At 39.2% G+C, this 23,847-nt stretch overlaps 1 protein-coding gene across 3 annotated transcripts in view; it reads right to left on the reverse strand.

Annotated features, from left to right (window-relative positions):
- palm2akap2 (PALM2 and AKAP2 fusion) overlaps positions 1-23,847 on the reverse strand; it is a 107,313-nt gene that overhangs the window by 39,182 nt on the left and 44,284 nt on the right. For 2 of the 3 annotated variants that reach the window (XM_042509195.2, XM_042509196.2), the window contains exons 5-9: positions 16,363-16,477; positions 14,863-14,884; positions 13,961-14,086; positions 11,411-12,238; positions 1,615-1,700 (exon numbers count right to left, since the gene is read on the reverse strand). In XM_042509195.2, coding sequence (XP_042365129.2) covers positions 1,615-1,700; positions 11,411-12,238; positions 13,961-14,086; positions 14,863-14,884; positions 16,363-16,477 — 1,177 coding nt within the window. The remainder of the gene's footprint in view (positions 1-1,614; positions 1,701-11,410; positions 12,239-13,960; positions 14,087-14,862; positions 14,885-16,362; positions 16,478-23,847) is intronic. The other variant, XM_042509197.2, reaches the window with a different exon arrangement.

Consider the following 23,847-nt stretch of genomic DNA (forward strand, 5'->3'; position numbering starts at 1 on the left):
ATAGAGAACCAAGTGTACTATGGGAATAATATTGTTGCTATAAACTTGAAACTGACTTCACTACATGATGGGATACAACTCCCTTTAGGAATATTACAGTATATTAAATTGATGTCATAGTACTGTAGATAGATTCCCATAAGTACAATAAGGTCACTTATGTTCCTTTAAATGCCACAGACTCCGTACAGGAAATTTACTCAGTGCCATAAATGTACAGTGTGTACTTGTAAAGATATCACATAGACACTGCAGAACAAATATGCACCTGTAGAAAGGAAACAATGCGACTAAAAGGCATCCCAAACATGCACCCCCACAGCAGATCAGCACAAACAGTCTATGTGGAAGTATGCACAGTACATTGTATCATTTTCAGCCACTGCTGTATTTGATTCTGATTATTGGTGATGATGTTGTGGGGCACAATGTGTGTCTGATGCTGTGAAGCACAATGCTCTTGATACCGGTCTTTATCTAATGTATTTTGCTGTTGTTGCATTGGTCTGACAGCTGGCACAAGCTGATAAATTGATAAATGGTTATGATAAATGGTTATCCCCAAATCAAGATTATCAATCTTTGATTTGGGGATTTAGTTTCTTTATGTGCCCACTTTCCGTTAACCTACCTGGCCTACATTCTGTGTGCACATAATTTAAACCCTCTGAAACTTTAATATCACTTTTTTGTGCTGCGCTCCAACGCCCTCACAGGTATTTAAACCTTCGAACCCTCGAGCAAATAGGTTTGCTTTCTTTTGAAGACAATTTGCAAGAAGTGTTTCACATATTGCAGGAAATTAGTAAATTTGGGGAAAAAAAAACTTATTTCTAATTATCTTTTTTTATTGTAAGTGTTTAAGTAATTATCATTACTTAAGCACTTTTATTTAAGATTTTTTTTCAGTTCATTTACTGGCTTTTTTTGTTGTTGTTTTTAATTTAATATTCTGGTAAATTTCTTGTACTTTCTTCAATTTCTTTGCAATTTGTTTTTTGTGTGTGCATGTGTGTGGGGTCCTTTCTTTTGAAATTTCTCACGGCATTCTTCCCATGTTTTAGAAAAAAAATCAAGCAACTTTTCAAAGGGTTAAATTAGCAGCCTGAATTCCTCAGCAATGTACCACAGCAAGAACCTGCACGGTGCAGATGTTTCCAGTTGAGCAGAACAAACAGTTCTAACATGTTCGCATTCTCTCCGCTTTGTGGTTGTCTTGTTCTTTACATCTTGATTTTTTTTCTCTTTTGAGGTATAATAAAACTGACCCAGAACTTAAAGAAAAAAAAATCAAAAACAGACCAGTCTAAAACACACACAATACACACAGCATTTCAGCGAGTGGCCAACAAAAGTGGATAATGGAGCTGGAAATTGTACCCTGAAAGCCTGTAATCCAGTGTAAAGGTTGGACAAAAAGTCGCCTTTACAACCGCATCATGACAGGTTCCCTGCGATCTGGTGTACTCTTTTGATGTCAAACCAAGTTTTCTGACAAAGGTGTGAGTATGTTGTGTGTAGAATATTTGTTGATATTCGCCCTGCCCTTCGTTGTAACCTCAAGCATCCTTAAATATACATGAAAACACACTCACATGCATCGAGACTACTCACCATGGCGGTGTGAGGATGTCTGGTTGGAATGGGAGCTTGATATCCATTTGCTGTTGTCACGGTAACCCCTGGTGTTTGGCCGTAGCCTATGATGAAACAAAATTGGAGTTATTGTTACAGCCGACATCTTTATTAGTCATCATCTCTTTCATATTCATTTGCACCTGTGTGTGACCTTTTTGGCACTCAACCGTAGACTGTATAAAGCATGCAGCATGCATCTGACCTATAAACATGCTATTAATGGTGATTTGTATAACATGCACATAATGCTTTTGTGGACTGTAACTGTAAGCTGGTCAGTTATTATGATTATTATAATTCTTTTTAATGCAACCAGAGCAGCTGTGTCCGCATGACTAAACTAATAAATCTTCAAGTCTTCACTGTGCTCTGTCTTTATTTTCCTTTTAAATCTTGGCTCTGTTCTGTGGTACTTCAGTGACCCAGCTCGACCTCAAGGAGTCATCTGATTTCATCTTATCATCCTCAACCTCTTGACACCCAAACTCACTGCAGCTGAAGTAACACTGCTGTCAGATTAGGAAAATTTATCATGATGAACCTATCAAAACAGGATCATACTATACTTTTACTTTTACTAGCCTTCTGCAACCACAGCCAATACTACATCAGCTACTACCACCACTGCCACAATGGCTACTCCTACAACTTGAGTACTTGTAGCTGTTACAGTACTTTGTTAGCAGTAACTTATAGTAGTGGCCAGTGGTGGAAATTCAATGTAGTTCTTTTTTTTTTTTTTTTTTTACAGTATGTGCAATCAATTTTTTGCTACTTTATATTTCAACTGTACTTTAATTCAGAGGGAAATGTTACAATTTTACTTCATTACATTTATTTGATAGCTATAGTTACTTTGCAAGTAAACATTTTACACACAAAACATCTGACCAGTTTAGAAAATGTATACAAAATATATTTAAAATATATCAGGGCAACTGCTAATGTGTGCCCCATAAAGTCTGAGTCCTTGGCAGCCGTGCGCATTCGATTTTGACCTGCAGCCCTTTGCTGCATGGTGTTTTCCCCACTCTCTCTCTCTCTCTCATGTTTCCTGTCTATCTAGATGTCCTATCAATAATGGCAAAATGCAATAAATAAATAAATAAATAAATGCAAATAAATCTTATGAAATAATAAATATATTAATAAATATCAAAATGCTGCGTAAACATGAATACATGATTAATAATAACCCAATAAATAAATACCATTATGTCACACTCTTTAAAAGGATATTCTGCAGATTAATGGATTTTTTTTCCAATACATTGTTTTAAGTTATACTATATTTACATGTGGATCTTAATAGTTCTTTCACCACTGGTGGTATGGATAGTACTGACATTATTGGCAATGGTATTAATTGTAATCGTGGCTGTAGTAGTAGCAGCAGTATTAGTAGCAATAGCAGTGGTAGTAGTGTTTTAAAGCTACTTCCAGGAAAGCGGAACTATAAGACACAGCACATGTTGTAACTCAGAACCATAGTCATAAATTAGAATCAGAAACATAATTCAGTTACCCTTTCTGCTGCATCTTAATATGCTAACTACAAAAGATATCTAATTCTTAATTTTTGCATTAAATGCAATATTCTATGATTTATTGACCTATTTTTATCATTATATATTATAAAGATTAAACAAATACGGTTATTATTTTAATGAGAAAACAAAGTATGACGAAACATGGAGATAAGTGAAAACACAAATTGTGCAATTTTAAAAAATACCATTTTGTTCAGTACTGGTGACATAGTCTACATGTGACCATGTGCTGTCCAAATCACAATGCTATGATGCATGCTTACAGTGATACATATTTTCTGCCGCTGACACGTCTGTTATCATCCAGTCGTGTGTGTGCGTGAGTGTTTAATAATTATTTGCAGTCATGGTTTCTATGAAAAACACCAGGCTGTCATTGTCCTCAGATAGATCAAATAATGCTCATTATCACGGAAAACACACCCATTCTCTGCGCAGTAAAAGTGTATGTAATGTGTTACTCCTGTGGTCAGATGCTGGTTGTCATGACATCTGTAATATAATCATTTATCACCTTGTATTATGTCCTCTGGGGAAGTGTGTGCGTCATGTTTGTGTCGCTGCCCTCTCAAGATCATGTGCGTTTTAAACAGAAATAATGACACCCAGTCCTTCATCAGGGATACATGCACATTATCAAAGGAAAGATGACATTTTACAACTGCTATATGCAAAAGAAACCTCTAAAATATCTATCTATGGTTTCAAAAGATGTTCATGTCCTGATAATATGTTCATAGTGTATTGTATGTAAACTATTTATCGTGTATGAATGTTATCTGGAATGTCCTTGAACAAGACTGTGAATGCCTCAGTGTTCGTGCAGTGTGCTTTTGAATGAGTACAATACATGTTTAGTGCTTTAGTGTGGTCGGAATGTTTTTCGTAACCTCAACTAGTCATTGCTGCCCTCTCTGTTCATTGCATAGTTAGAGGAGTTAACATGCAATGAGATCTTTTCTTGCAGTACCTACTATTGATATAAGGGAGGGCGCCTCAGGGCTCTTGTAAAACTAGAGCATGGGAGTATTAATTCAGCTATCTATTTATCTAGCTGTTTACTTACCAATCCTCTGACTTTACTTCACATTTGCTACCTCTCTACACCCCTCTTCCCCTACTACCTATCATCTTGAGTACTTACAGTCCTTATGCTCCTATTTGCAGATTTTTTGCAGTGTGTAAACTCTGTAAAAGATGGCACAGTTGTGCAGTTTACTTGTTTTGAGAGTAAACCTCTCTAAATTTAAGTTTCAGGCTTTAATCTAATCCTCAGAGCACCTTAAATTGAGTGTTTGGCACAGAGTCTTGCACAAGAACGCCTCAGCATTGTTTCCAATTAGGCCAGATTATTGCATTAAAGCTGCACTTTCTGACTTTTATGAAAAGAACTTTTTGTCTTTTAATAAAACTGTCACTAAATACATACAGTAATACATGAAACATAGTTTGTTGTATAAATAATTTTCCTTCTCCTCTTCCTCATGGTGTACCTAATGACATTTGCTATAGTCTATCACAGCTGAAGCAAAACAACCAATCAGAGCTGCTGAGTTTCAAACATACAGTAGCTGCCAATCATTTCTATCATGGCTCATGACCTGCAGTCAAACTGTCAAACTAGGCAGCGCTGATCAACTATGAATCAATTCTGTTTCTGCATTTCAAATTTCTTGCCTCAAATGTTTTCAGAAACATATTTTAGTGTACTGTTAAAGCTGTAAAATGAGAAAGTTTGCTCCAGCCAGGGACTGTGCTACGTTTCGGCAAGATGTTTTTTAACATGGCAGCTGGGTCATTAACTGTCAGTGGACTGCTGCATTAGATACTCCTCAGGTCTGAATGAATGTTTTCGGTGGATTTTTGCAAATGCAATAAGAAGGAACAGAGAAGAGGTGCCAAAGGAAGGTTTTTTTTTTTTTTGTTTGTTTTTTTTTTTACAGAGTATCTGCCTCATTCACTACTACTACCAGGACGTAGTGACAATATGACATGGTCTTTTTTCTTTTCTTTTTTTTTTATTTTTTTTTTATAAAAGTTACACTTTTTTAGCTTTAATTTAAAATTATGAGTTGTAATTTACTGCAATAATAACATTTATTGCATAATATGCCATTTGAATCTAGTAAACATTATACAAATAATAGTGTTAACATATTCTGGGGTATGCCACTCCAAACTTAAACTTAAGCTCTATGTGAATCGAAGCAATGTGTCATTTCCAATTCACTATAACTGGGGCTCTAGTTTTGATCCACCTTGTTCACTGGCGTGCTTTCAAATAAAGATAAAAAAAAAGCTGTATTCATTATATTGGGCAAATACAGCAACAAACTGTACAATATAAAGTTGCATGAGCTCACTTTTGACAGAAAGTGACTGATAACCTCACCTGACTATTTGTTTTGTCTTATGCATCTTTTGAAAACACTGGACAAAATAATCACCTAAATTTCAGGGTCAAAATGTGTGTGCTTGTTAGTGGCAGTGGGTATAACAACAGATAGAGGTGCAGCAAGGAGAGCTTGTGATCTCTTTCATCAGCAGCCAATGAAAAAGTGAATGTTAGAGACAGATGGAAAGAACAACAAGCAAGAGACGGTAGGAGGGCACTGGAGAAACTCAGCTTTATTGACCAAAGATAGAGAGAGGATACAGACATTAGAGAGAGAGAGAGAGAGAGAGGGAGAGAGAGAGAGAGATATAATGTGATAGAGTGAGTTGTCATACCCATAGAAAGAGAGAGAGAAAGAGAGTTAGAGAGAAGTGTGAACAATAGAAAATGGCTCCTTTTTGTTTTAACAGTCCATACAACCATGAAGGCAGTCAGACAAGAAAAAGAGAGACCCCTACAGAGTCAGAGGAGTACTGCAGGCGTGGCAGTTGGGCTGGTAACAAGTCTGGTGTTCACTACAGCTCCTTGCTTACATCACAAACACACACAGACAAACAAACACACACACACACACACACACACACACACACACACACACACACACACACACACAATCACACACACAATCACACACACAAACACAAACCCACACAGGCTAACTTGATTGGTCAGGCTCCATTAACTTAGCTGTACTCTTTTCGTCCTCTTTTTTTTTTAAATGTGTTTTGAAATTGTATTTCCTTTTGTAGGGTCCAAAAAGTAACTGCTTCTTTGCTCTGTTGCACACTGTGTGTGGATTACACTTCAGGGAAACGAACACTACACTTTCGAGGATGCACTTCTCAGCATAGCCTCCTCAATATTTAAAACCAAGCAGTCATGCGATGAATATTTCTGCCAATCTGGGACACTGAAAAGGACATTAATAATTGTCCCCAGCCTGCACAAGCCTTGCAGGCTACAAATAAACTTAATGAGGGAAAATAAATACTCAATAGAGCCATGTTTTTTTCTTCTGTTATGATAAATTTGAACCAAGAGAATAAACACAGACTTGGTGAAAAGGATAATGTGAATTCATTAGCATCATTTTTTGGGGGTAAAAATATTTTTTTGCAGATGAATTTCAACCATTTCTAGCATTGATTACAGAAAAAAATTGTAATGACCTGTCTTGAGCAAATCAAGTCAAGTAGATTTTAATGTTTTATTTAAAGGTATACTATGCAGGATTGTCTTAACGGGCTTGCCAGAGAAGAGGAAAATGAGGGTGAAAGCCAATCCTGATTCACTCTCATTGGGCGTTTCGCCTGGCTTTATTTGAATTATTTTCCGGCACTGTGTAGGCTTTGACGGTATCTATTTTTTCACACCATCATGAAATTTCACCGGCATATACAGTATATGATGTTATATGATGGTATTAGTGTATGGTGGTCTCTCTTTCTGCTGTTGTTGGGCAGCTGTTTACAGTTTTGCATCCCCCAACAGTCAGAGTTGGAGCTGCCTCTTCCACCAGTGGTGATGAAAGAGTGACCTCTGGTGGAGCAAGATGTGCACTACATACAAGTTAAATAGAGAGGAGCACCTGTATTTTTGACGGTATCAAAAATCATGGCCTTGGGATTTATTAATATCCTTGTAAACAGTAATACCATAATACCGCCCATGCGTAGCGCTGTATCTGATGCTTACGGCCTTGCACCAGGTTGCTACCTTTTTACAAAGCCCAACCTCACTTGAACGCTTTGGGGTTACACACCCATACACGTCACAAACGCCAAAAATAAGAGGAAATAAGAAAATACAGGCAGAGGGCAGTCTGCAGAAAAATACACTGCTAGACACTTCCAGTGGGTCATAAGTGATGACTGAGAGGGATTACGTCTGTTCTTTATGGGTATATACATTGTTTAATAGAAAAGTCCTGCATAGAATATCTCTAAATGAATGGAAACAATAGCTGCCAGGAGGAAATCAGTCTAAAAACATGTGTTATGATGTGGAAAAAGGTCAGCAGTAATGTTAAGTTAATGTTTGTTAACAGGCTACCATGCAAATCCAATAGTTATTGATTATTTAAGATGCATCCCCTGCATATTGTTTCCTCAGATGCCTTCGAGGCCAACATGTCTGAGAATGGTAGCAGCCGCCAAAAAGAGTTCAAAGAGGGTGGTGGTGGTCAGAGAAGGGGGTGGGGGGAGTCATGTGAGGTTAATTGTGAGATTACACACAGCAAAGCAGTGAAGTTAGAGAATGAAAATATACAAAGCTTGCGTTTGTGCACTCATACAGTCTTCATATGGCATCGTAGGACATCAGAACAATGTCTAGTACCCATAATATTCATCTCTAGACCTCTATATAGATGTGGAAAATAAAATCATCACTAAGTAGAATATAGAGCGTATTTACATTATTTATCTACACAAGAAACTAGACCCCGGTGGTGGCCAACCACACAGCCAGCTAGACTGACTGACAGCAGCAGTGGTCAATCACACTATAGCGTGTGTTTGAAGGGCGACAAACAGTTCTGCACCAACAGGACAGCTGAGAGATGGAATTGGATAGTTGTGCACAGAGTCAGGTAAGGAGATTTACTGAGACCTTTCAATGCTGGAAGTGTACTATTTGTTGCTGCGGAATATATTGTTTCTATTTTTAATTCTGTTTATGACTATTTTCAGAGTTAGTACACAGTGCATAGAAAAATGTTATGTTCTTTGCTCTATGGTCAGTATCAGTAAAGCAGTCAAACACATGGCTGAAGAGAGAAAGAAAAAGTGCTGCACTCTGAAAAAAAGGTTATTAAGGCTCTTCAGGTCAACTTAGGGATGTGTTAACTGCCACTTTTTTAGGTTCTTTTTTTATATCATGATGTGAATAAAAGCATTTGGGTGCAAATAAATCATTGGTGCTGCAACTAACCTTTTTTTCCGAGGTCAACTGATCTTACAAGTATTTTCTTGATTAATAAATCATTTGTTTAGTCAAGAAAAAGTCAGAAAACTGTGATAAAATCAGTGTGTCCCAAGGCCTAAAATGATGTTCTCAAATGTTTTGTTTTGTTGACAACCCAAAGATATTCAGTTCGCTGTCATTGAGCAGCCCAGTCAGCAGAAAGAAATGTTGACAATGTTCTTTGCACATTTCATATGTGTCTTAACATTTCTAGAGTGACAACTTTTTCATTGGGAGGTGGCAGGGATGGTGAATGGCATGTCATCCAGATGAGATGCCAGACAAGCTGCAGACCACCATTTGAGACCAACAAACCCGGTTGTTTTTTAGAGAGTCACTACTGTATTTCCTGAAGCTTTTTAGCCCTCAAACATGGGTGTTGCTTAGCAACTGATGACACTTTTCCCAATGGCTTTTTAACCCCCAAAGGTGCATGTTTTTTTAGGGATTTGTCACTGTTTTTCCTGTGACCTTTTCAGCAACAAAATGTGGTTATTTTTAGGGACCCATCACTGTGTTTCCTGCAGCTTTTTAGCCCCTAAATGTGGGTGTTTTTCAGCAACCAATCACTTTTTTTCCAGCTTGGATAGAGCCAACAAAGCAGTTGTTTTTTTTTAGCAAGACAGTACTGTTGAGTATGAGCCCCAAAAAACAAAAACAGTGTATTTTTGTGCTAAAACCTAACTATATGTTAATAATGGCATTGTTGAAACTGTGTAATGTGAAATATCTGCAGCTTGCAGAATTGTACAAAGCCAACATAATATTTTTCTGGCGACTGGGTTACATAGAATAGTAAAGAAATCAGAAAGTATTTACATTCATTAAGCTGGAATCAGAGAATTCTTTTTTCTTAAAAAATTACTCAAATCGATTGATAAAAGATCAAATTAGCTGGTGCTTAATTTGTAGTTGATAGCTATTCGATAAAACACAGCTCTATAAAGACCCGAGTTTGATTTGAGCCAAGGACATCACTTGATACACACCTGAGCTACACAAACAACACCAAATTGTGGTACTTTGATCTGAAGAGCCTCTCTAACCTCTTTGTAAATGTGCGGACGTCTTCTTCAATCACATATCCGGACCATATAACTTTATTGATCTCACTCTAACAACAGGTATTTTTCTGTAGCGTACAATGGCAAAGTGAAGTCACCAACGCTCCAAAAAATCAATTTACCTGATGCCTATTGAGCACCATCCTCTCTATTCCATATAACATGAAAGACACTTCAAAGGGTACAAAACTCTTTTCAGAGCATCCATTATCATTCAGCAGAATGAGGGTGATCACTGCTTTTAAGGGCTTTTCTGAAAACCAGCCAAGTAAATGACCTACACTGTGATATATATGATGTTATATTGACACCCAGGCCACATTATTTGCAGCACCCTTGTAAACGAGGGCCTGGTTGGTGACTACTGCATGAGCTGGCAGTGTTTTCAGTCTCTTTGAGCTGTAAAGGGTACATTGGATCTCTGGTGGCCTTCTGCAGCGATGAAGTGAATTTAATGGACAAAAAGATGAACATTAATTGCACAGAATCTCATTCTCTAAAAGCTCATTTTGAGCACAGCTGTAATTTAAGGATAGTGCTTGTTAAAATTCATTATTTAAAATATTTGTGCCCTGCTGTTAGTGGTAGTAACCCATGTTTGTTTTCATAGATGGAAAAACATGTTCCTTTGCTGCCAGAGTGTAGGCCTACTAAGCTGCCATTAGCTTCCTGTGCTCTATAGACACACTGGAAAAATTGGCTGTATAGATCCTACTGGCTGCCAAAAAGGTGTTCCACTGCTTAGTATTGGCTGCTGAGTTCGGAAGTACTAGAATAGGAGGAAATGGCCTCAGCAGTGGAATAGCTGGAGTTAATGGACAGAATGACAGAATGAAAGAGGGAGAGAGAGAGAGAGAGAGAGAGAGAGAGAGAGAGAGAGAGAGAGTCCTGTTACTACTAACTATATTGTCAAAAACCTCCCACAGAAACAGGTGTCCCAACAATTCAATGGCCTTTTAAATTTCAAAACAAAAAAAAAGTTCAGATAACAACGGCAAACTGAAATAAAATCCTAAATTTCTAATTTTCTCATTTTTTTTGCTAGGACTACCAATGTGGAAGAATGAAGAGGCACATAAAGAAACCAAGGCAACAAGTACCCTCGTCTCCACCCTGAGAGTCAGAGAGAGTTGGTACAAGGAAGGGGGGATGGTTTGTTTGTCGGTTGGGTTGTGCAGTTGTTTATGTGTTTCTGAGTGGAGACAACAGGATCTGTCCAGGAAAAGGAAAGTGGGAGGTGACTGAATAGAGAGAGATTTAAAAAATTGCTGAGACTTTGTGTGTCTTTTTGAATGTTTTATAAACTGGCTTTAAAAGTGACGATCTAGTTGATTGTCCAGACATACTGTTGGCTTAGACAGCATGGTGTTGTGATTGATTGTCCATAAAGTCGAACTGACCATTTAGAGTAGTTTGTATCTGTGCTGTATGTTTGAACATTAATATAGCAGCGTGAAAGCATAATTCCTGCTTAATTTGAATTTTTGAATTAGAGCCAACTGTGCTGTCCGAGGAGTCTGCTGAAGTGTTGACAGGGAGGGTAACAAAAAAGCAGGGATGCAGAGGTAATAACGTAACTGAGTAAAAAGTCAAAGGTCAGACAAGAGCATGTGTGCGTGCATGTGTGCGCCAGCCGATCAAAGTCCGGAGGAGAAGGAGGAAGGTGGGGCTTCTGTTAGTAACCATCCAGAGACAGAGGAGAAGAAAGGGGTGTTTTGGGTGATAATAAAAGGGTGGAAGAGGGAGAAGATTCAGTCACATGAGGATGCAGCACTCGCAGCGTTTCCTCTTGTCTGTACCTGTGGCGGGGGTGAGGCCGGGCGGGGGGGCCGTGTTGGCATCGGGGTTGGCGGGGGGCGAGGAGGCGCTGTCGGGCTCACGGCCATCAGATGACAGTTCCGTGCTGACGGCTTCAGATGTGACCGGCCGCCCTGACACGAGGTCAGCCGCCGTGCCATCGATGATGGATAGGTCGGTGACCGTCTTCTCCCTCAGTGATTTCTCGTCGTCTTCATCGATGAGGACCACCTCGGCCTTCACGGCGCCATCAAAACCTAACAGCCGCCTGCTCTCACTCATGTCCTCAACGTCCTGGTAGCCGAGGAACACCATGGTCACCGGATGTTCTGCACTGGCTTGGGGTGGGGAGGTGAACTCGCCACCCGGGTGAGCTGAGGAGCCGGGCTGGGTTGTAATGGGAGCAGAGGGGGGCATCATGCCAAGCCGGGTCTCCCTCTGGAGGGTGACCTGGGCCGGTGGGCTCGAAGGAATGGATGGTGGGGCACAGGAGGGTGGAGACAGATCGTCAATATCTGCTGGGGAAACGTAAGCCTGTGGGGAAGCTGGGGTCACCGTCACCTGACCTCTGCCGCCATCTCCTCCATGTATGACAGGTCTGGCAGCTCCCTGGATCAGCTGGTCAACCTGCGCAGAGCTCCAACCGTTCTCCATGGCAGTGGTGGACACGCCCCCAGAGGATGTGACCTCATAGACCACTTTTCTGCCATCGTCGTAGACTTTGACGCCTCGCGACGCCGCATCCAGCGGGCTCACGCGGTTGGCTGACAGAACGCGCTGCTCGCCAGTCTGCGGGTCATGCTGCACGTTGATCTCCATGGCAAACATTGCTGTTAGACGGGAGGAGGGAAGGATGAATAGGAGGAGAGACAGGGAGGAGAGAGGGGTGGAGGCAGAAGGGAGTGGGGTTTGAAGGAGTAAAAGTGAAGGGGTGGGGAGGAACCAGTGAAGGAGGTGGGGGGTGATGAGAGGGAAAGAGTGGAGGGAGTGAAGCATGAGGACGGGGACACAGTGTTCTCTGAAAGACTGACATCTGCAATATTAGTTTCTTATTCAAACTGGTGTATATGTGGTTAGTAAAACACAAAACATTACCTTAACTTTGTCCTTTAGAGATGTTAACCACAGACGAAAGTGAGTGAACATGAAAACTTCATAACTTTCCCTCACTGTGTCTAAGTGAGGACAAGTATTCTGTAGATATCTAGTAAACAAACTACAGGTATTTTGTGCAATTAAGTGACTTGGGACTATAAAATATGTAAGTTATAATAGTGACGATAATTGTATGGTAGTCACATTCTTTAGAGACCTTCACTGACTTTTGAAAAAATGTCACTTTCAGTCCTAAGGGTGGGCAATACATTGATTATCATCTTAGATTTTGGATATCGTAATACCCTAAGTGTTGCCTTTTCTTGGTTTTTAAGGATGTACTACAGTAAAGTGATGTAAATCTCTGAATTTACCAAATTGTTCTAGCTGTTCTGTTATTTCCCTTTATCCATTTTGTCATTATACCCACATTATTGATGGTTATCTATCAAAAATATCATTGAGCAAATACTGTGAAAGCACCAACAGACAACCCTACAATGCAACTGCAATATCGATATCAAGAGATTTGCCCTAAAATGTCATCGTATTTTGTATTTTAATTTTGTAGTGTCAATATTAAGTAAATGATAATAATAATAATAATAATAATATGAATAATAATATGAATAAGAATAATAAGAATAGATATTGTTTTTACCTGAGGTGTGGTTGTGTTTCTTCACTTGTCATTTTATGTAAAAGATTTATCTTATTGCTGATAAGAGCACATCGAGCTTCCCAGAAAGCTGAGCTTTTATTTTGTAGAGCAATTCCCTGCTGCAAAGTCAGCAAATACAAAGTAACAAACAAGTAAGATAATGAACTTCACAGATTTCAGTTCACTATCAAAACTTTAAGTTTCCTGTAAAAGAGAAAGCTGTATCATTATAATAAAAATATCATGGGTAAAACTAATCAACTGTACAAAAACTCAAGCAAATAATGGGTAGCCTGGTGCTCTAATACAGCATAGTACTACTACTACAGTAAAACTAATGATACTTCTACAAGTTAAAATATTACAATGACTAAAAATAATGCAAAATACTTAATTAAATTCTACAGTCTGAAATGTACTCGTCAGAAAGTATTACTAACGTGAACTTGAATATGTATTCTCAAAAGTCAATTTGAAAGTTAATGTGATGTCCTTGTGATTTAAGTATACCATATGTGCATACACACTGGTTAATTGTGTGTCATTGCGAGTATATGACTGTACTGGCTGCATAATTTTCTCAGCACACATCAGTGCATAACTGTTAAAGTCCATCTGAGATTTGACTCAATTTGTGCAAACGTGTGCCTATCTGTGCCTGTGCACCGTCCATGTGCGCGCGAGCTGCTCCTGGTTATAATCCAACTTGGCTGTGGCCCAAAATCTTCCTGTCCTCCCACCCTCCCTCTCTCTTCTCTCCCCCCCCCCTCCCTCTCCTCTCCTCCCTCTGTCTTACCAGGTCTTGGTATGGCGTGCTCTCCAGAGGCAGGTGGGCCGGTCCTGGGCTGCGTGGCCAGGACGAGGTGGTCGGCGTCGGGGTCCGTGCAGTCCGAGAGAGGGGCGGACATGCAGCCAGTGGCATCTAGTGAGCAGGAGCACAGGGGGGGAAATGACACATGGTCAGGGGGACGTTTGAGGCCGTGAGGGAAAACACACACGCACACACTCATGCACCATACACACACACACACACCTCAGGGATGTGTAACCACACCCTGATACAAATATACACACACATACAGCCCAGCCCCCCAACAGGGAGACTAGCCACACCCCGGAGTGAACCTCCCCGCCCCTATTCCAATCATACACACACCATCTAAATCTCCTCATCTCTCTGTTTCTGTGTCCACGGCAACTCCAGCACCCCTGAGGTCCAGTGCTTATGCAGCAGAAGCGTGTGTGTGTGTGTGTTTGTGTGTGTGTGATTGCAGGAACAAAGCTTTAGGGGCTTATAGGGCTTGGTGGTGAATAGGGGGGATAAAGCCAGCGACTGCAGGCTGCAGAGTCATGGCCTTGTGTGTGTGTGAGCTTCAATAGTCTAGCTGAGCCGGGTTCTGTGTGTGTGTGTATGTGAGTTTTTAGGCAAATGTGTGTGTGTGTGTGTTTGTGTGCAGGTATGTGTATGTCTGCGTGTGTGTCCATGGGTATGGGTGAGTGTGTGTGTTTGGGGGTTCAGGAGCGTGCTCTGGCCTGCTTCCCTCCTGCCTCAGCGAGACTATTATTCCCACACACCCACACACACATACACACCCCCACACACACACAGAAACAGAGGGACCCCACTGCTAGGAAACAACAATAACTCAGGGGAGGACATCATGTGTGTTTGTGCATTTTTTGTTGTGTGTGTCATACCTCCATCCTGGGTCATCAGACTCTGAAAGACAGACAGAAGAAAATCCATATTACCATTTTTTTAAAAGAGGGCTCTATATAATAAAAACAATTATTTACAAAGTATGGAATCTATTTAAAGAATTATTCAGCTGCCAAATGACCATATGTTTATCAGTTACTTACCCCATGTTATGTTGAATTAATAAAGAAAACTTTTCTTGCATGCCCTCATGGTGAACACAGAATCCAAAAATTGAGAAAATTTTTGCTAAATTTAAGTCATAGGGGTCCATGTTTAACAATAGCAAAACTGTATCAAAACATCCGTTTACAAACTCTCTCACAGCTTGTGCAGTAGAATTTCAGTTACAATACTCAGTACCTCCCAAAAAGACAGATCTTTCCAATGGGTAACTTATTGTTAAGTGAAACCTACTTATGATCTCTTCAGGGCCACACTCCATTGACAAAAACAGTAATTTTAACTTGCTGAGCACAAGAGCTGCTGGTATTATTGCTACCTTGATCAGTTAGTAATTTGTGTTATTTTGTAACTTTGGTCTTTTAAATGTTTTTTTCAGATTCACTAAAGTCACACAAATAACAAACCACCAATCAAGGCAGCGGTGGACCAGCAGCCCCCATATTTATTGAGGTAAAATGACTGTTTTTGTTAATGGAGCCTGGCTTTAAAGAGAGCATGATAAGTTTCACTTTCTGTTCAGTTTGTCATAGAAAGGGCTCTCAGTTTGGGAAGAACTTAACGTAGGACTGGATAAAGGAGACTTGGATAATGTGTTAGAGTTTGTTATAGGATGTTTTGATTAAGTTTTGCTGTTTTTAAATGTGGTTGCCTATGACTTAAATTCATCAAGAGTCATCTCTGGTTTGGATTCTTCACTCACTGGGGGCATGCAAGAAAAATCAAACTTAAAGTAACACAGGGAGAGTGACATACAAATGATGGAGGGTAATCTATTTGGCGGGGGGAATTATTCCTCTAATAAAAATTACAAAAACACTACTTATGCTTGAAAAGCAAATTTCAGTGATAAGACTTCTTTACTCCAGGCCCCTTGAACATTCAGCATGTGCAGCAACATGACTGCCAAGAGAATTTTTAATCATTGTTTTACAATGCAATTAAAGATTAACTGCTCTGTCTTGTAATCACAAAGTAATTTATCTCATTTATATTTAGCACACTTGTGTTTTCAATTAATTGCAAGGTCAACACAAGACTCAGTGGCATTTTGTCTATTTTTTTAAATCCTCAACAAAAAACAATGAATGTGTGTAAAAAAACAAAGCATATGTAATATATTTAAACGAGAAATAGTAAGAACTGAAAAACAACTGAAAGAATGAATGGATTATTTATTACACAAGAAATGTCAACACCAGCCAGTGAAAGCAGAATGATTTTAGTATTATTGTGAGTTTTTTAAAGCCAGCAATTCGTAGCTCTCCATGCCCCCCAAAAGCTCATACAATGTTTTTGACAGTTCATGCTCTTACCTTCTGCAGGTCTTCTATTGAGCGCTCCGTTTCTTTCAGACGTTCTCGTAGAACCTGCTCTTTGGCTGATATCTGAGACTCTTCACTCTCAAGTGTACCGATTTCAGACTCCAGCCTGCAAACACAAAAAACACAGGACAATTACTCTCATTAAACTGAAATTATTCAAACAAGTTGAAAAAGGATTTTATGACAGGATATATATTTAATTGAATGTGCAACAATGCATGCTCTTCCATACGTATTTTATGATTTTGGATGTTGTTTGCAGAGGAGGAGATGCATTTACTCTGCACTGTTCAGTATATCTTGTATCTTGTGAAAATGTGTCTCGGATCACCTGGTCAGACCCTTTGAAACCTGAATCGACATCACTTTTCTTGTGCTGCATTCAGACGCCTTACATTTATTATTTAAACCACTGAATCCTGAGCAAATTGGTTTGATTTATTTTGAAAACATGGATAAAAAAAGGTAATAAGCAACTTGGCAAGAGATGTCCCAAACCTTAAAGAAATTAGTAGATTCAGAAAATGATTTTTAAAAAAGATAAGAAAATATGTCTAGAAATATGTCTCTTTCTAATTATGGGGTGATTTCTTTTTAAGTTGCTCATTGCCTTTCTGCACAAGCTTTTGAAGGAAATCAAACTTTTTAGCCCAGGCTTAAAGGGTTTAGCCATCAGATTTCAGTCTCTTCTCAGTGTCTCTTGGGTACATTTTGAAGTATATAAATCTGATCTGGATGTATATCAGGTGCTTCAAACACATGAAATGACCAAACAGAGCAGGCGAATTAGCTACTGAAATAGACAACCATCTTGCTGAGATCTATGCCTGAGGGAAAAATCTCCATCAGCAGTTATGGACAGATAGTTGACTGCACAAAATGTTGTACAAATACTCCAAATACTACTACAAATACTATAGGTTTAAAAAAAGTCTAATTTTAACATTTGCTGAGGCAAAAAATCTAGTAGAATGTGGCATATATGGCAATAAAACAGTTATTCTTTGCATTTTATCCTGTTCACCTTGTTCATTGAGATCATACAGAGGCTGTTATCTGCACTGCTAATCCTATTTGCAGAAAGCGTGAGTATCAATAGTCTTTTAGAGTGTATGTAATCACCTTATTCCTAATCTGTGCTGACCTCTGGGTGTGATTTCAAGTAGTCAGCCCGATTTTGCACCAGTATGAAAGATAAAAGCCCTGGAAACGTCCATACAACCAGTTCTACATTTTTTTTCTGGTTAGGACAGTCTCAAAACATTAATACTTTTCCTGAAACTGCCCTTAAACGATTTACACACACGTGTGCATATACATGAATGCTCACATGGACTTTTAAGAGATGGATGTAGCAACAATACCAGGAAGCAGTCAGGGAGGAGGACCAGGGTTGCTTCCTCACGCACTACCAGCACTCACAATGCTTCAGAATACATTCCTCTGGGACCCAGGGAATGTGTGCGTCAGTGTGCGTGGACATGTGTGTGTAAAAGAAATATTAAAGTTCATAACAATGCCGAAAACAATCAGCCTTCCCACCACATTCAAGAATCGATGGGGCTTACTTATAATATCAGCATCAGTGACCATGGAGACTAGTACACATTGTCCAGACATTTTTAACTGGACTGGTTCAGACAAACATGAGTGCACAGGTCCATAGCATGAATAGGCTGAATTCTGCTGTGAATTGTGTCGAGTTTTAAAAAATATCAGCAGTGAATGGGGTGGATATTTTTGGATTTGTCAGCACTAACAGAATCAAAGATTGTGTTTTAATGTTCTCCAGAAAATCTGGTGCTTTGGCTCTGATCACAGAGGCTTAACTAAACAAATCCAAACAGTCCACACTCATCACTTCACCATCTGCCAGCGCTCCTACTCAGGTTCATCTTAAGCAGTGTGATTTTTGGATGTTAGATAGCTACCTGAAGACTGTACTGTGGCACTACCAAATACTTGTTTTCAGAGCTTTGATGACTGTGAGGACCAAATATCCTACTATATTGCCATACACACCACCAGAAACCTTAGCCAAATGTCTCATTTATACAACCTTCATTTAATCAGGTAATGTCATTGAGGTCAACATCTCTTTTGCAAGAGACTGCAACAGAGCGTGCACACTGCAGAAGCTGTGCTGTACCGGGTTGGAGCTGCAGTACAGTTGTTCTGCTGTAAGAAGTAAAGCTTTTGTCGGCTGCATCTCTAAAACCATTCTGTTATTTGTCTCTGCTGAATGTCATAATGCACCACTTTAGATGTGAAATCTTGTTTACATCAGGAAACTGAACAAAGCGCAGCAGTTTCTTATCATATTATTGTCGTTGCGTAACTGCACCCTTAAGCCATTGTCTGGATCAAAATAATCAGCACGGTTCGGGGTCGCTCTGTGTGAAATCAGAAGATTCAAGGGTCTATGTATTCAAGAACAACAGTGTATTGTCTCTTTCTACGTAGAGAATGTAACAAATATAGCAACATGCATGAAAGCTATTTTGTCGATTCTGAAGCGAGCCAGCAAGTTATCAGAGTGCATTGTCCATTATAATGCAATGTATCATGGAACTTGGCAGCAACTAGGCCACTTAAAGGCACAATTCATCCCAAAATAAAAAAACAACACATTTTTACCCCACTCTAGACTGCTTTGGTGTGAGTTGCTGAGTGTTGGGGATATTAGTCGTAGAGATCTCTGCCACCCCTCAAATATAATGGAAATAGGAGGAACTCAGCACAGCAATGTCTCTCTCCAGAATTTATGACCTGGTTACCCAAGATAATCAACAGGCCTTGATGTGACAAGACAAAATTTCTTACAGCTATGACAGGTTAAAATGTACAAGCTGGAATGTACTATGTATTGTCCGTCAGGTTGAAGATCGATGTCTTACCCACATCTCTCTGCAGCAGATGTCTGTAACCCGCTGCCTCTCCTGTGGCTTCCCTTCCCTGCTCCTCCCTATCTCATTTCCTTTTTTAACCCTGTCTGGCGGGAAATGGATTTTACTTCTGCTTCCTGAAAGCTGCATGAGGTCATGCCAAAAAAGAGCAAGAAATAAGATTTGTGACTGGAGGAGGACATGAGTTTCTCATCCTATTACATCACGATTACTACAGGTACTGATTTATAGGGAGAATCCTATGAACAAGACAAATGTTAAAAATAAGTACGCACAGATAGGTCGTCATGTCAGCATCCATTGTGCATAAATCCTTGACGATTGTTTATAGAATAAACTTTCTTCTTGTAAAAACATTTTCATCTGATCTAAATCCTCTGAGTTTGACCTGTCATCGCTCATGAAAAAACACTCTAATATCACTGTTATACTCCTGCAGGGACTCATTCTGTGTCTGTGATACCTAATGAGTTTATTACACTGTAAAAAATATTGAGCAGGTCGACAGTACTTGGAATGGGTATAGAAGAGGCAGATATGGACAAGTGTTGGCAGTGTTGGGTAGTAATTAAGTACAAGTAATTAAACAAATAGTTTAATTAAATGTTGCAATGGCAATCCCAGTGGCAGTGGCCCACCCAGCACGACAAAGCACCATGCTACACCACAAAAACTGCTCAGGAATTGACCGTAGAACGTGAAAAAGAAATTAAGGTGTTGACCTGGCCTCCAAATTCCCCAATCCCAATCTGATCGAGCATCCATGGGATGTGCTGGTACCCCTCCTCACAAGCCACAGGACTCAAAGGATCGACTGCCAACACCCCCGGTGCCAGACACCACAGGACATCCCCCAGAGATCCTTGTGTTCATGCCTCGACAGGTCAGAGCCAAGTCTGATCGAAGGATACCCCACTGTGGATTAGGGGTACCTCCAGAGTACCGGCATGTCCCATAGTGCTCAATCAGAATGGAACCCAACCTTTCCCAGCAAAACAGTGCATGTAATGAGAGGATAAATTAAATTCACCTCACTTGTCAGTTAATGTTCAGGCTGAGTATTGTACACTACATCATGATGCAATCCAGTAAAACACAACAACAAACTAAAACCTATAGAAATATTCTTAAATTGGACCATGCCAAGGCTACACTACCTACAGGACCATCGGCATCTTTTAATGTGTCCACCCTGTGTATACGCAGAGCAAAGATAAAGACAATGGTACGTCATATTTGTATCTGGCGCCCTCTGGTGATCAAACCTCAAACATGACCAAAACTGTGAGTACAAAAAGAGAAGAAATAACATAATGGATTGGTGGTGTTCTTGACAATTCCCGTGTGAGGGCTGCAACTAAAGGTTGTTTTCATTATTGATTAATCTGTTGATTATTATCTTCCTGAATAATCAATCAATCGTTTGGTCTTTAAAATGTCAGAAAATAGTGATAAATGTCCATTCAAGTTTTTTAAAGTCCCAGCCCAAAATCTAAGGTTATTCAGTCAATATGACAGACAACAGAGAAAAGCAGGGAATCTCCATATATGAGAGACTGAAAACAGCATGTTCTGCATTTTTTTTGCATGAAAAAAATCATGTGCAATGCATTGATTATCAGAATAGTTAGCGGGTATTTTTCTGCCAATCAATTGATCAATTAATCGACTAATTATTGTGGCACTATCCTATGGTATAAACCCTATTATGACCCCTTACGGCCCTTATCTACTAATCTTCCTTGAGGACAACACAGTATTAGCTGCCCTCAATATCACCAGATACTTAAATGTCTCTTCCTGTTTCATTCCTCATCCTCACCCCTGGGCCTTTTTAGAGCACGCAGTAAGTACACTGTTAAATTATTAAATACTATACAGTATAAACAGCTATGTATGCAAACATGTGCAACAGAGAAGTCTAGACTTGCAAAAGGAGACATCTATTAAACACTTAACCCTTTAAACCTAGAGTGACAACACTTTTCTTGTGCTGCTTTTAGATGCCTTTCACAAGTATTTGAACCTTCAAACCCTGGTGTTATTTCTTTGAAAAACATGGGGAAAAGGGCATTTAGCAGTTTGATAAGAAATGTTCCATAGACTGCAAGAAAGAAAACTATATATACTATATATAAAAATAGGGGAAAATATCTAGGGGAAAAAAAACCCTATATTTATGTTTACGTAATAATATAATTATAATTTTAAGCACTTTTTCCAGGTAATTTCCTGTTTGTTTGTTTTTTAAAATTAATTAATTAATTAATTAAATGTATTCATTTTTTCAAATTTTCAGGTATTTATCTTGTACTTTTTACTAAGTTCCTGTTCTTTCTGAGTAATTTCTTCTTTTTTTGCTCATTGCCTTCTTCCTGTATTTTAAAAAGAAATCAAGATAATTTGCACAGGTTTCAAAGCTTTAATCAACTTGAGTTTTTCTTTATTGCAGATTGCGTGTTTTTTCCATGTGTCTGAGAGCGAGAGAGCTAAGGCCATGACCTCACATGTCTGTCCTTCCCCTCTTTATACTTCTGCATCTGGCAGTGCTACTATCTCTGTGGCAATCCTGAAAGAGACCAGTGATGTCACCGTCCCGCCCTGTCAACCAACCGCAGGCCTGTTGCCATGGATATGCACGGGTGGGCAGCGACTGCTTTCCACATCATACAGGAGGAGGAAGAGCAGACATCTGGTTTTATGTGCGGTGGATGTATTGTGTGTTTGTGCATATGAACATGTGTCCATGTGCACACAGACTGTCAGAGACACAGAGACAGACAAAACATGAGAGGAAGTCGGACCACAGTGTGTATTTATGTGTCATACTGTATGTGTGCTGGGTGTGATCGGAGCTTTCTAGGTACAGTTCTTGTTCTGGAGGTTTTTTTTTAATACACTTTCAAGACAGGGAGCTGCTTGAGGGATGAAAAAATCTGATTGGTTGAGATTAGCTCTAGTGGGTGGAACTAAGGAGCCATGGTTTTTTCAAGCAGTCCATGAAGGGAAGTAGTTGAATCTTAAATCTATGTAGGACAGTTTTGGGTCACTCTTTGCCTGCTCATTTTCCCTGTTACACTCAACATGTCAATTTGTCCAATTATGATGTAATGCAAATTATTTGTTCTTCAATTATAGTTCATATGATATTTAGCATTGATAAGTTATATATAAAGCTTCAGTAATAAAAATAATATAGTTGTAAGCAGATATTCATTAATGTGTTTGTGGGCATCCATACATGAAGGCCGGTGTATAGACAGATGACATTATAGCAGGGCTGCAACAATTTCATTGTTGATTAAGGTTGGCCACAAGGCCACAAGTTTTGGCATTACTGGGCAAAAATCTAATTATAAACATTTACCATATTGTAATTAAAGTAGGCTAAGAGAATACAAGACACCTACACCTCCTCTTGGTTCTGTTTTCTGACTTTAGAAAATCTAGACTGTGAAGAGTGACTTTTATTTTTAAAAAAAAAAAAAAACAACCTTTTTGCCAAAATTGCTAAAAAAGTAAAAAGTTTTTAAAAAGCTTAAATTGTATTTTATTGTATTGGTTCAAAAACCAAATATATGAAGTTACTGTCATAGAGGATTAAAGAAACCAGAAAATATTCACAATTGAGAAGCGTGATCAGAGAATTTTGACTTTATTCTTAAAAAGAATACTCAAACAGAGTAATTGATTATCTAATTAATTAATTTAATAGCTGCATTTGCAGTTTTAGAAACTGGTTGTTTGTAGCAACATTTGCAGGAAGAATATCACAAGTGGCACACAGTTAGTGATGGTCCGCTAGAAAGGGTAGGCAGAGCCAATGCAACAGTTTTGCTCTTGAACTCACTTTGTGTGAATAAGCGCACTGCTAATGTTGCGAGTAAATGGCACTGTTTGGTTCTCTGGAAGTTGAGATCTTTAAATGCATTTCAATTATCATCAAATTTGGTGCTGTCAAAGAGAACAAATTCCAGGTTTTAATTATAAGTTAGTTAATTAAGTAAAGCTGAATTGAAGAAGCTTTACTGTGGTGATTTTACTGTGGTAATTTTAAAAAAAAATGCATCTTCATTTTTCATCAGCTCTTCTGGCACTTACAGATGTGATTACATTTACGGTTTCAAATACAGGCAGCATTAATTTGTGAAGATTTATCGCATCTAACACAACATCAGTAAACATCACTGACCGCCAAATTCAACCGCAATTCAAAATCAATAAGCAGCTGAATGAACTATGGAAAAGCTTAAAGTCAACACTGAGGCCCCTCCATTGTTTACCCAACAAAAACTGTGAAATTGGCTTTTCTAAAGTTGCTGTTTTACATCATATGTTACACCAAATACACACACACAACCTACAACTTATCAAAGTCACCAATCAGAGCTGGACCATGTATCTGGACTCTGTCCCTCACTCTCCTCCAATACAAACAGGCACGCTGACGCAGGTAGAGATTGATATGCTGTAATACAAGAGGCTGCGTCTTCCTGTTTCTGTCCCAAATGTTGATCTGTCCTCCAGATCACAAACAGGATGTGAAGAGCAACACTTGGCATTAAAACAC

This window comes from Plectropomus leopardus, chromosome 20 (assembly GCF_026936395.1).
Source record: "Plectropomus leopardus strain MGB_pleo_1.0 chromosome 20, ASM2693639v1, whole genome shotgun sequence".
Classification (NCBI taxonomy): Eukaryota; Metazoa; Chordata; class Actinopteri; order Perciformes; family Serranidae; genus Plectropomus; species Plectropomus leopardus.